The following is a 14,637-nucleotide window of genomic DNA, read 5'->3' on the forward strand; positions in this document are numbered from 1 at the left end:
ACGTATATACAGGTTGCACATTTCTGCTTGCAAACCCTCCAGAATCTATTTACACTGTAAAAACATTACTGTAAACACAATTTTAGTATGAGTTATGAGTCAAAATGATGCTCTGTGGTGAGTGACAGCACTTCACAGATGCCGCCAATAAAGCAGAAAGTTATTTTGAACTTTAAATCCAGTTCAATCTGTTGTTCTCACAAACCTGTTTTCTCTCTGGCCGTCTTTAGAAGTGTTTGCGGTTTGATCCCGATTCAAGCGTTTGGAGTGCGAAGCAGCAGATTATTTGTTCTCTCAGCGAGTCGTTGTGGGACGTTTACAATTACGGCCTCTTCCAGCCAGCTGGAGACGGACGAGATGCCAAGTTCCTGGAGGAGGAGCGCTTGCTTCGAGAGTTCGGCCAGTCCCTGGAGAAGGGAGTGCCCTACCTGGAGGTGCTGTGGAGGATATGAGATCACAGGCTCACTAACACTAGACAACATCACCTAGAATGCTCCTAAAAGAGCTCGAACATTCCCACCATTATTGACCTATAAAAAAAATAATACAGGTTGTTTAACACTTGTTGAGCCTTTAGGGGCAAGTTGTCACAATAGGAACCTGCTGAGAAGAATCGCAGGTAACACTTTACCATTAGGTTTCATTTGCTAACATTAATTACAGTAACTGTATTAGTTAACATGATCTAGCAATAACAAATACTTCTAAAGCATTTATTAATCCTAGTTGATGTTAATTTGAACATTTGCTAATAAATTAATCAAATCAAAAGTCGTATCTCTTAATATTTTATTATATTTGTATATTTTATATATCTGTTACTGTTAATATTGCACTGTTAATACTGAATAGTTACTATTAAATAAATAAAATATTTAAAAAATTTATATTTTTATTAACCAATTTTAAGATTAATTCATTTTAGGTTAATATTATTTAATGCATTGACATAAAATATTGGGACCTTATTGTGAAGTGTTACCGTATACCTTTATGAAAAATTATAAAATGTAAAAAAAAAAAAAATCCACAACTTATTTTTGTTTAAAATGTGTAATTATTTTTAATGGCATTTCAGCACAGTTTAAACATTAAAACAGTGACAGTATAAACTAAAAATGATGAAACCCGCATTTCAGTTTTATTCTAATTTCAGTTTTAAATTGTTTAATTACACATAGTATATTTATAAGTTTCCCTAAGATGTATTAGTAAGAAGTTAAACTGTTTTATTTGTTTGTTTTTCCTGTGTATATCTTTATTTATTTATTTGATGTGGCTTCAAAGTTGAACAGTGCTTTAGCCTAATTTTAAAATCTCCAGATATGGCGCATCTCTCTCTCTTTTGTAGTTTGAATCAAACAGTCCCATCGTCTGTATTAAATCTCTCATTTATGTGTCATTTTTTCAGACCTTGTCAATTGACAAAGCTTTAACCAGTTTCTCTGTACTCCCTCTTCTCTTCCTGCTGTCTTTAACCTACAGTTCAGATACAAGACGCGGGTCTACAAACAGACAAACCTGGATGAGAAACAACTAGCGAAGCTGCACACCAAGGTAAATACAAGACAAAAAAATTATAGCTACCAAAACAGATCGTGTATAATTGTACTGAAAAGCTGGATGTGTTGTATACAGTAGGAGGTGAAGCGTCTGTGTGTGTCTCCCTCTCCAGGCCAATCTGAAGAAGTTTCTGGATTATGTTTATGCTGGAGTGGTGGAGAAGTTGAGTAAAGCTCTGGAGAAAGGACTGGACCCCAACTACCATGACACTGAGAGCGGAGGTGAGACTGTGAAGGGTCTTGAATCCCGTGAGAGTCTCCAGGTAGTACTTTTGCCTAGACAAACTTAGTTGCGGCAAATATGCCTGTGTGAAAAAGTGCAACCATTTTATTTTGGTAATCAGCATGAACTGGGTTATTATCATAAACTACAACTATAAAAATGTCGTTACTTGAAACACTTTACTAAAAGTTTCCATTTGTTTACATAAGGTAACATGAACAAACAATGTTAAGGATAATTTCAGCTATTACTAATACATTATTATAAAACGGATAGTTCCGGTCCTTGATTCTGATTGGTTGAGCCGTGTTCGAAGCTGTTGTAAATTACACTACAAACACACACCTCTGTTTACTTCTGTGTGTTGCTCGACAACTACTTTGTTGGAACCACAACTGTTTCTGAGGAACTACGTTGTTTGGTGGAAGAATACTGTTTTTATTAATATCATTACACTTTATTTGCTCTGTTTTATTCTGTGAAACCGTACTACGTATATGGAATAACCGTTTTATAAAAGCAATAAGCCCCGTGAAGCTGTGGTTTACAGTGAATTTATAACAGCTAAGGGGGTTTTAGGCACTCTGCTTCGCGTCTATCCGTTTTATAATAAAGCTATAAGCTTTGTAGTAGTTTGTAGAGTAATTGACAACAGTTCTGAGGAACTACGTTGTTTGGTGGAAGAATACTGTTTTTATTAATATCATTACACTTTATTTGCTCTGTTTTATTCTGTGAAACCGTACTACGTATATGGAATAACCGTTTTATAAAAGCAATAAGCCCCGTGAAGCTGTGGTTTACAGTGAATTTATAACAGCTAAGGGGTTTTAGGCACTCTGCTTCGCGTCTATCCGTTTTATAATAAAGCTATAAGCTTTGTAGTAGTTTGTAGAGTAATTGACAATAGCTTCGAACGTGGCTCAGCCAATCAGAATCAAGGACCGGAACTATCCGTTTTATAATAAAGCAATAAGCCCCAAGAAGCCGTGGTTTACTGTGAATTTATAACAGCTAACACTGCTTCACGTCGTACCTAACAATGCCCCTTAGCTGTTATAAATTCACTGTAAACCACGGCTTCTTGGGGCTTATTGCTTTATTATAAAACGGATAGTTCCGGTCCTTGATTCTGATTGGCTGAGCCACGATCGAAGCTGTTGTCAATTACTCTACAAACTACTACAAAGCTTATAGCTTTATTATAAAACGGATAGTTCCGGTCCTTGATTCTGATTGGCTGAGCCACGATCGAAGCTGTTGTCAATTACTCTACAAACTACTACAAAGCTTATAGCTTTATTATAAAACGGATAGACGCGAAGCAGAGTGCCTAAAACCCCCTTAGCTGTTATAAATTCACTGTAAACCACGGCTTCTTGGGGCTTATTGCTTTATTATCTAATAGGACCTTGTTGTAAGGTGTTACGCTTCGAAATAAAATAAACATTAACTGAAATAAAATATTTGTAAAAAATGTTTTTTTAACTTATTTTGTTTCAGCTAGCTGCCAATGCGACATTTCTCATTTTCATTTATTTATGTTAAAACACTAAAATAACTAAAACTAAATAAAGTAAAAAAAATAAAAAAAATGTATTGAAAATTGTTTTTAATAAATAATTATTTTCAGTTTTCTCTTTCATTCTTAGTAATTTAGTTTTCTTCAGTAATGTTTTTGTCATTATTATTATTATTATATCTATATAGCATATTTTAAGATACAAATATAATAAAAATGCAACAAAATTACTAAAACTTTAACAAATTTTTTTTATGAAAGCAGAAAATATAAAAATAAAATCTAATTTAATAATATAATATTATATCAGTGATACTAAAATAACCCTGCCTGGATGTTAGAACTGTTTATTATGTTTAAACCATTAATAAAATATAAATCCTCATTTTAATTTTATTTTTAATTTTAGACCTGTTTTTTAATCTAGTGATATTATGTAGTAGATGTAGATTAAATTAATAATATTCCTTTGACATTTTCAGTTCAGATGAGCGTCATTGTGTTGCCAACATTTCCCTGTCAGAATCATCACTCAAAGCTCATTATGTTCATTATGAGTCTATTCTTGTGCCGTTTCATTGAAAGGATGCTTTTTAATTGATGTGACGTTCAGCGCACTAATTGCGAGAAGGGTCTGGCTGCAGCCTTGCACTTGCAATCTCAGACTTGCATTCTCAGACTTGCATTCTCAGACTTGCACTTGCACTCTCAGACTTGCGTTCTCAGACTTGCATTCTCAGACTTGCACTCGCACTCTCAGACTTGCGTTCTCAGACTTGCACTCTCAAACACTTGCGCTTCCGCTAGCGAAGTCACTTGCAGTCTTTTTTATATTTATTGATTACTTTTTGTTTGAATCTCTCAACATTTTACAACAGTAGCTAGGTGGTGAAGACAAGAAAAAAGAAACAAAATTACAATGTCACTTGCAATCGCCACTTGCACTCTCCGCTACCTGCGACGTCACTTGCAATTGACACAAATCGTGCGTGTTGCCAATGGAGACAAGAAGCTGTGGTGATTAAACAATTAAAAATAATTTTATACTGTAACGTACTGGGTCCTGCAAGAAAAAGACAGACAAGACCCGCAAATCCGTGGCTACAGAACAGCAGAATATGAGTCTCTCGTTAAGCGTTTTCCTCCTGTAGAATTTTAATAGCATCTTAATACATTAAGCCATGTTAAGTGTTTGTTTTTCTACAGGAGGAAAACGCTTAGCGAGAGACTTTGCGCATTGTGTTCATATTCTGCTGTTCTGTAGCCACGGATTTGCGGGTCTTGTCTTTTTCTTGCAGGACCCTGTATGTTATAGAACTAAATTAGTTTTAATCGTTTAATCACCACAGCTTCTTGTCTCCATTGGCAACACGCACGATTTGTGTCGATTGCAAGTGACGTCGCAGGTATCGGAGAGTGCAAGTGGCGATTGCAAGTACCATTGTAATTTAGTTCCTTTCTTCTTGTCTTCACCACCTGGCTACTGTTGTAAACTGTTGAGCGATTCAAACAAAAAGAATAAATAAATAGAACAAAATAAAAAATAAAGACTGCAAGTGGCGTCGCCAGCGGAAGTGCGAGTGTCTGAGAGTGCAAGTCTGAGAATGCAAGTCCGAGAGTGCAAGCGCAAGTCTGCAGCCAGACCCTATTGCTAATTGCAGCGGCGTTCTGGAATAAGCAGGAGTTCAGAATCTCGCTCACAGGCGCTATGATGTCATAGGGCCGTCACAGTAACGCTGCAGCTCATTGGTCAGTTGTAATCAAAAGGATCCTTTCTGATTTGTGGTTGCAACCTTAGATAGTTAAAGGTGTCATATGATGCTTTTTTTAAAGATCATTATTTTGTGTATTTGGTGTAACAGAATATGTTGACATGCTTTAATGTTCAAAAAACACATTATTTTTCAAATACTGTACATTATTGTAGGTCCTCTATGCCCCGCCTCTCTCAAACGCTTCGTTTTCTACAAAGTCCCTCCTTCCGACAAGCGCAGTCTGCTCTGATTGGCCAGCTGACCCAGTGCATGGTGACTGGCCGAACACCGCAAGCACTCGTCGGAAATGTAACCCCCCTTACCATAATCGGAAGCTTCACCTTTCAAAATAAAGGTAAAGACAGTAAATAATGTAATTCGTTTTACCATCAGTTCAAGCCCGAAAGGGGAACAGAGTCGCGTGACAGACACAGTGATGAAGCTGGTATGTGTTTGCAGTACACAAGCCACGGTTAAGACAGCTGACTCTCTCTCTCTCTCTCTCGCGCTCTCTCTCTCTCTCGCTCGCTCGAGTTGCATTGCTGTTTTCGCCTAGAAACACACAGCGTCTCCCTGACATGCTGCTTCAACACTAACTGCGGTTACTGAAACCACGCCTTCTTTCTTTGCATGCACATTTGGGCCGCATTATGCAAATATTTCCACATAGTGAGGTAGATATGTGGGGGCGTGTTAGAACTAACCGTTTTAGGGGGGCGTGGCAGAGTCTTAACTTTGATAAAGAATATCTCTTTGGTTTTGAGACTTTAGTCTTTGCAACTTCAGGGATCTTATCTATGCACAATCAGCTTGTAACACTCCAAAGAGAAAGGAAAACTTGAAATCGCATCATATGACCCCTTTGGGTATGAATGCTAACTTTATTAACATTAACTGTATATTTAGTGAGCTGGACGCTACACTGTAAGACAAAATCAGCAGAAAAAAGGATGAGAAAATGACCAAATTATTGCGTAATTCAAAAGGTGGGTAAAACACCTGCGAGGAATCAACCCAAAATTTTCTTCTTTTTTTTTCATATTAACACAGTACATATTTTTTACAGTGTATGGGGTCAGGTCACATTTATTTATATAGCACTTTATACAATTAAGATTGTTTCAAAGCAGCTTCACTTTAGCAAAAAAAAAACAGGAAAATAACAGTATAAATTATAAAATTAATCAGTTATGAAAACAGGTTTAATTCAGCTATAAAGCATCTCTACAGAGAACAATTTACTAGCAATTTCTAAATGAAAATAGTTCCTACACTACAGTTTTTTGAGTGTGTGTGCCATTTTACTGTTTAGTGTTTTGCCTGTTTCTCTTAAATAAAGCTGTTCTTCCGTAGCTGTAGTGTCAGTATCTCTTTTCATCTGTTTCTCAGAGACTCCTCTGACTCTGGCGGTTCAGGGGAATCTGAGCGTGGAAGGGATTCGTGTTCTGGTGCTGAACGGAGCTCATGTGGATTTCAGATCCATAGACGGACTCACACCCCTCCATAAAGCAGTCAGAGCTCATAACCAATCCACACTCATGGTACAAACACATGCAGTTCATTCACAGCATGAGTGCATTTAAAGGAATAGTTCACCCAAAAAAGAAAATTAGCTGAAAACGTACTCAGGCCTTTGTTTCTTCATGGGAACAGATTTGGAGAAATGTAGCATTACTCCCCAATGGATCCTCAGCAGTGAATGGGTGCCGTCAGAATGAGAGTCCAAACAGCTGATAAAAACATCACAATAATCCACACCACTCCAGTCCATTAATTATAAGTCATTAAATATGAGTCCTCTATCCATAATATTTCTTTCTCCAATTAATAAGTTATCTGAATCAGGAGAGAAATATGCAAAGATCAAACACTGTTTACAAGCAAAACAGTCCAAAATATGTGTAGATTTTGATGTTAGAGGAAAAGAGGACATGGACTTTTTCAATGGATTATAGACTCATATTTTGGCATGAAGTGATGGTTTTAAGTTAAAAATGTCTTAATAATGGATTTGTTTCTTACAAACACACAGCTTTTTTAACAGACGTTAACGGATGGACTGGAGTGGTGTGGATTACTTGTGATGTTTTTATCAGCTGTTTGGACTCTCATTCTGACGGCACCCATTCACTGCAGAGCATCCATTGCTGAGGAAATGCAAAATTTCTCCAAATCTGTTGCCATGAAGAAACAAACTCATTTTGGATGGCCTGAGGATGAGTACATTTTTAGCAAATTTGTATTTTTGGGATGCACTAAGTATAGCCTTTTGAGATCATGATCATGTGCAGCTAAATACTTTATCTCCATAACGTTTCATTTACAGGTTAAATTGATGGTGACCACTGCAAAATATTGATTAGTGAATCTTTAATGGGGTTTGTTTATAATTCATAACATCCCATTTTACAGGCGCTGCTGTCTTTGGGAGCTTCTCCAGATTATCGAGACCGCTGTGGACTGACGCCGCTGTACCACTCGGTGCTGACAGGGGGCGAAACGTCCTGCTGTGAGACTCTGCTGTACTACAGAGCACGGCTGGGCATCAGAGACGAGAACGGCTGGGACGAGTCACACCAGGTGTGTTTACCGTCTTAAACACAAGAGAATTATATATATGTCAAAGCATGTGTGTATATGTGTGCATCATGCATGTGTCTGCTTCAGTGTTTTTTTGTTTATATTCACATCCTTCTCTCATTTTTTAATTTATCATTTTATTTATGATAAAATATGTGGTTTGCTACATTAGACAACTTTGGATTTCTTTAATTGTTTGAGATATAAAACATTTGATTTGAAAAACATGCCAGTGTCTCGTGCTCTTCGCCTTCTTGTTTCTGAACACCTGTGCATATTTATGCATGTTTCATCCTGGTCATTACTGTGTCTGTATTCATAAGCGGCTAGACACTTTTCATCCTCTGTTGAAGATATTTTTCCATCAGATGTTAGATGGTGGGATCTTTACCTTTAACCTCATTAAAAGCTACTTAATGGGTAGGAATCTGATAATGGGTTGCAATGCTAAATGCAAACAGTGAAATGCAGCTACACATGAATGAAGTTAATTAGACTTGTCAGTTGTTTAAAACAGAGGATTAATGCTTCTTGCTATATTTTGTTGTCGACATGCATCTGATCAAACTTGCAATAAACTCAGCACAGTGCAGTACAAAAAAGATTTATAGTTGTTGTTGTTTAGAAAAACTATTAAATAGAGGTGTTATTGTTTACTAAAACTATTAGAAATCATTGAAATTAAGCTGGGAAAATATAAAAGATGAATATCAGATGAAAATCTGAGAAAATTAGAAATGTTGTTTTGGCAACTAACTGAAATTATATTTATTAATTTTTTTATTTTCAATTAATTATTAACTGTTTGATAAATGTATGCATTTATTTACTTATTTTTGAAATTAGACAGCACTGCATTCTGTGTGTTTTTAAAGTACGTTATAAACACATTTTGATTTCATGTGCTTGAATTTGAAATAAATGTTTAAGTACTGAAATTACTACAATTAAAGTTGAAATAAAATTAATTACAACTATTTAGATATATTTAAAGAATTATAAAAATGATAAGTGATAAATTATTAAAAATGATAAAAAGATAAATAATATAATTATAATAAAACAATATAAGAAATATAAATTAATTACTAAAATGACTAAAACTAAAGCTGAAATAAAATTCATTAAAACTAAATTTATGTACTAAATTATAATAGCACATAATAAAATGACTAAAACTTCAATGATCAGAATTCTAGATTGTTGTACATATTGCCTAATGTAAAATCCTGAAGCAGAATCATGTCAGAACCTTAAGCAGATGTTTTTCTCCAGTACACTTATTCCAGTTCATGTTCCCCTGGAGCAACCTGCAGTTTAGAGCTTTGCTTTAAGGCACAGCAGTGATAGCGCATGGCTAGAGACCTTCCAGCGTATCAGCCCTGAGATATAACCACTACACCACACCACCGACGTCAGCAAACCCACTGTGGGCGGACTGAGTCTGAAACTACATGAATCTGACAGCCCAATCACAGTACAGTACATGAATGTCTTCAACAAGTGGAGAACAACGTCTAGGTGCTTCTGAATCATGTCCATAGTCCTCCACTGTCTGTCTCTCTCTCTCTCTCTCTCTCTCTCTCTCCATAGATCAGACATGAAGAGGCGTTTGGAGAAGTTGAAGTTCACAGGTACTCATCTCTCATGTCTCATTTCACTCATCGTCTTCTGCTGTCTGTCTGTTGCCTGATGCTAAACAGAACTTTCTCTTTTTAATTCTCTCTTCTTTTCTTTTTCTTTTCTAAGCCTTTTTGTGTACACAAGTATATGAATATAGCTCCTTTTCCCCAATTCACAACCACCTACCTGCCAGTTGCCCACACACAATGGTACAGTACCATGGTACGACTCCCACAGCACCCTGAGAGCCCAATGATTTATATACTGTATATACACATTCACACACATCCGTCTTGAATTGAGAGATTTAATTGTGTTATTTTGGCAGAACATTTAGGAGAAATTAAATGAAGTTCAGACTAATTATGTGGGCTTTTTAATGACTAAATCAGTAACAAATATCTACAGGGCAGAGCAGAGCAGGGTTATTGTAGTTAACTAAAGCTAAATCTAAAACCATAAAATTGCTTTTTTTGTAACCTGAAAAAAAATAAATGTTAACTGAAATTATGTATATATATATATATATATATATATATATATATATACACGTTATAAATGTACACAATTAAAAAACAAACGGATAAATATGAAAAACTTAGAAAAACATTAAAAACAAATGGATACTATAAAAATAAAAATATTAATAAAAACTATAATAATATCTCAAAATAATACTGAGGCAGAGTGGTCAATATAATAAAACAAAAACGAATAAAAATGAGAAAAAGCAACATAATTAATTACTAAAACGGGAACTAAAATTTTAATGAAAATAGATAATATAAAGATAAAAACGAATTCCAAATATTAATAAGAACTGCAATAGTATCTCAATGATACTACAATAATACTGGGGCAGAGTGGTCAATATAAAAAAACAAAATCTAATAAAAAAATACTAAAACTTTAACTAAAATTTATATATTAAAAAAACAATTCAAAGTATACATAAAAATTCTTGATGTACTAAAATAAGTACTAAATATTATCTCAATGATACTCAAATAATACTGGGGCAGAGTAGTCAATATAATAAAACAAAAACTAATAAAAATGAGAAACAACAAAACTTTAGCTAAAATTGAAATGAATGTGGATGATATAACAATTACATGGTAATGTATGCACATAATGATGCTAGCAGTCCTAACCATGAAAATACATAATTTATTGTTCTTGAAATTATACAGGATTCATATAGAACCTAATTAATTGTGTCCGTTTTTTTCTTTGTATTTTCGATTAGCATGCTTAGGCTGCTAAGTTAACATTCTGTCATTCCCTGTGAGTAGCATGCTAATCAGTTAGCCTGCTAGGCTAACACAACCAGTGGAAGTTTTAGTAATCAGAGCAAAATATTGAATTTCACGCTGTATTCAGAAATGCATGTTGTAATATAATATTCATAATCAATAATGATGTTCATTTGTAAAAGTGTATAGAAATATGTATTATAAAACAGACAGATGCTAAATTACTTTCCATAACCGTCTCCAACAGAAAGATATGACACTTCTGAGTGGATTGCCTCTTTACTGCCCTCTTTTGGTTGGTCCTCTAGTTTTTCCCTGACTTTTCCCAGCAACTGGATGTGATCTAATTTCTTTAACCTCTGTGTTTTGTTCACTCAACTGTAGGCGTGTCAGCACGGATTCGCCCAACACTTAGAACACCTTCTGTTCTATGGGGCAGACACCACTTCCCAGAATGCATCAGGAAACACTGCCCTCCACATTTGTGCCCTTTACAACAAGGTAACCTGACAGAGGCTGACAGTAAAACACCAATACAGATGTGACACCGGTGCCTTTGACTTTCAAGGTGTAATACGATCTTATTTTATTATTAATTATATACTTAAAACATTTTTTTTGATTATTTGATTAGCTTTAATTTTAAACAATATAATTTTAATTTAATTTTAATTTGAGTTTTCTTTGTAATTTTATGTTCTTTCTGTGCCATTTTTCTTTCTTTTTTTATAATATTATAATTTAGGTTTATTTTTAATTCAGTTTTAGTTTTACCTTCAGCTAAAACTTATCTCAGGTCATTAAAAAAATGTTTTGTGTGTCTGTGTCTAATATTTATACATATTTAATATTTTTTTTATTTTTTATTTTTTAGCTTTATTCAGTTCTTCTGCAGGTCTTAAAAAAATCTTCGAAAGGTCTTAAATCAGAGCAGGAAGTCAGAAATTGATAAAGTCACGGCATTAAATGTTGCATGCACTGCAAATAATGAATATCTTCCTCAGTATTTTGGACTTGTTTTCCAATACAAATATTCTTAAACCAAAATTACTTGAGGTGCGAAATGTAGATATGAAGCCTTGCTTTCTGAGAAATTGAACAAAATTAAGTGAGTTCATTTTTTCTGAGAAACTGAACAAAATTAAAAGTTTATGTTTAAAACAAGAACAAATATCTGTCAATAGGATATGAAAACTTATTTTTCTCTTTGAATTAAGTAGATTTTTCTGAGCCCATTGGCAGATTTGTTCTTTTTTAATCATAAACTTTTTATCAGTTTCCCAGAAAACAAGACTGCTTATCTTGATTTAAGAATCTGTCCAATCAGGAGAGCTGCGCCCGGGTCCTTCTTTACCGAGGAGCCAATAAGGAGATAAAGAACAAACACGGTCAAACCCCTTTCCAGGTATCTGTGTGTTAATCGTTCTAATCAAAATGACTTCTTATACATGCATGTGGGAGGTTTCACCACTGTACTAAACATGAAAGGCTGGCAAGACATAAAGACATTTACATAGATAAATAATCAAAATTGCGAGTGCATGTTTTCTAGAATTGCAAAGATTGTCCTCATATTAAAGACTGCATTGTTGCAAAGTATATAGCAATGCTGTGTTTGACAGGTCGCTGTGATGTCTGGCCATTTTGAACTCGGAGAAATCATCAAAAATCACAATAATGCAGATGTCGGTAAGTTTATATTTAAAATGTGCAAGAAGACAGAAAGAAATAAGCATACCATAGCTCTCCTCCAAAATCTAGCTTATGCAGGCTGTTCTTTAAAGGTGGGGTAAGCGATTTTTCAAAAACGCTTTAGAAAACTGATTCGGGCCGACTAGCAAAACAAACTTGTAGCCAATCAGCAGTAAGGGGCGTGCCTAATCATGATGTGGAGGAGAGAGCGTTCAGCGCTCACATTAGCGAGCCGAGCGACAGAAAGATAGAGATGGCGGATAAAAAACAAAAGAGGAAAACGTCTGCGGAACAAAAGAAGCAATAAGTCAAGAAGTAGGACCTGTGTAAATATCGGATCAGCTTTCCAGCGCTGGAGAGAACGCCTGCGATCGGACGCCGAGGTTGCTTCGTTTCTTCTTGATAGGTGAGTAACACCGTGTCTGCGCCGCAACAGCTAAAGTCTGTCTAGTACACTGGACGCGACAAAGCGACCGTTGAAAATCATTTGAAATTTGTGTCAATACGTCATGAATAGAACGCAGCAGTAGTTTTCTGTCGGGGATTTGTCGTGCCGCGCCGCATTCAGTGTAGACCATAGATATGTACTGTATATATATCTATGGTGTAGACAGCATCACTGATTATAATGAGTTCTATAGTATTTTGTCGCGCCGCGCCACTCGCGTACACACGGTGTAACATTGGTTTTGCTTTGTTTCACAGAACTAATCGTTGCCTGGGATGCGTATGTATGTGTGGGGCGGAGCTATCAAAATAGGGGCGAGACCCCTTTGGGGTAGGGGCGTGTTTGTTTTGGTGATTTCAAATGTCAACATTAGCTACCAGAAATCACTTACCCCACCTTTAAGACATGATTTTGTTGCCTGCAAAGATGCCTTATTTTGGCCAAATTGGAAGGCAGAATCACACGCGTCCTTCATAGAGAAGCCAAAACCCATAACGCTTTGTGACAAGCTCAGTGTGAAAAATTTAATTACTGATAAACAGCTATTTCATCTAATTAAAATATACCATTTTACTCAATATTTGTGTTTTTTTTATTTTTATGCTTATTAGAGTGTTGTATCATTAGCTTAGATACCAGTGTTGTTATTATAAACATATTATTTAAGTATAAAAAAATGATCATAATATAAAAAAATCAACAATAATCATTAATCAGCTGAAATAAAAAAAAAATATATAAAATAATAAAATATCATAATAAAATAATAATAAAAATAAAAAACTAAAATGAAATAAATGTAGGCACTAAAATTAAAAATAAAGGCAAAAGCTAATTCAAAATAAAATAAATAATATTTATTTACAAAGTAAATAATACTAAAATAACACTATTAGGAACATGCTAAAGTCAAGCTCCATTTGAATCAATTCTCACATGCTTCATTATTTTCTACCTATGTAGAGCTTCCAAATCGCTTGCTTGTGAAGTTCCTTTGAAGGCAGCTGCCTAGGTAGACATCAAGGCAGCTCACTAGGTTCTGGAACAGAGCCCATCTCTATATGATCTCTTCTTCTCTAATCTTTTATTCTTTTCCCACCAGTTCCGTTTTTGGAAACCCCCAAATACTCTCCTCTCATTATGGACGGTATGTTGAATCAAGCCATCATGGCTGGCCTTCAGCATCCTCACCCGCTGCTCCGCGCCAAGAGCGAGAACACGGTGACGACGCTCATGGAACCCGTAGTGCTGCCCGCCGCTGCCGCCAGCATGCCACCTGCTCAGGTAACCTCCTGCTGGCCATCAGGGGAACACGCCAGCACAGACATCAGTCGCCAAATCATTTGTTTTCTCTCATTTCAATCAGACTCAGCGCCGGGCCTCTTTCGCTTTGAGGAGCTCCAGCAGTCCCCGTGGAGCCCGAACCCGATCCCCGTCCCGAGGGAGAGAGGGAGGAGAGATGGAGGAAAAGCAGCACAAACAACGAGGGAGGCAGGGGTGAGTACAGATCCCTGGTGACCATTTTTGACCATTGTATATAAAGTGGTGATGTTTTTCAATATCAAATCCTGTAAAAGTTTCACAGGTTTTGTTGGTGCAGCAACACTAAAAAAATCAAAGTCACTAAAAAAAAAAAAACCCTGATATATATAATTGAGTCTGAAATAAATCAGTGTTTTCTTTTAATCAGTAATTGTTTTAAACATGAACCATCTGAATAAACCAATTCACTCAATTAAATACATAAATGAATAGATTTAAAAATACATACATACATACATACATAGAAAAAAGCAAATGCATATGATAAAAAATTTTTTTAAATAAAAATGATAATGATTAAAATCAGCAAATAATACTAAAAATGAGATTGAAATGTGATTATATAAATAAATAATATAGCTAAAAGTACAGTAATATACTAATGCTAATTACTTTAGCTAATTAAAGAAAATATTACATAATGTAACAGAAACT

At 35.4% G+C, this 14,637-nt stretch overlaps 1 protein-coding gene across 1 annotated transcript in view; it reads left to right on the plus strand.

The window, feature by feature from the left end:
• LOC107556669 (SH3 and multiple ankyrin repeat domains protein 1-like) overlaps positions 1 to 14,637 on the plus strand; it is a 43,070-nt gene that overhangs the window by 8,528 nt on the left and 19,905 nt on the right. Inside the window, exons 2-11 of the mRNA XM_016239830.1 lie at positions 231 to 434; positions 1,486 to 1,557; positions 1,676 to 1,784; positions 6,451 to 6,602; positions 7,474 to 7,641; positions 10,905 to 11,021; positions 11,848 to 11,925; positions 12,143 to 12,209; positions 13,763 to 13,944; positions 14,027 to 14,157. Coding sequence (XP_016095316.1) covers positions 231 to 434; positions 1,486 to 1,557; positions 1,676 to 1,784; positions 6,451 to 6,602; positions 7,474 to 7,641; positions 10,905 to 11,021; positions 11,848 to 11,925; positions 12,143 to 12,209; positions 13,763 to 13,944; positions 14,027 to 14,157 — 1,280 coding nt within the window. The remainder of the gene's footprint in view (positions 1 to 230; positions 435 to 1,485; positions 1,558 to 1,675; positions 1,785 to 6,450; positions 6,603 to 7,473; positions 7,642 to 10,904; positions 11,022 to 11,847; positions 11,926 to 12,142; positions 12,210 to 13,762; positions 13,945 to 14,026; positions 14,158 to 14,637) is intronic.

The sequence above is a fragment of the Sinocyclocheilus grahami genome, unplaced genomic scaffold (assembly GCF_001515645.1).
Source record: "Sinocyclocheilus grahami isolate Dianchi unplaced genomic scaffold, SAMN03320097.WGS_v1.1 scaffold575.1, whole genome shotgun sequence".
Lineage (NCBI taxonomy): Eukaryota > Metazoa > Chordata > Actinopteri > Cypriniformes > Cyprinidae > Sinocyclocheilus > Sinocyclocheilus grahami.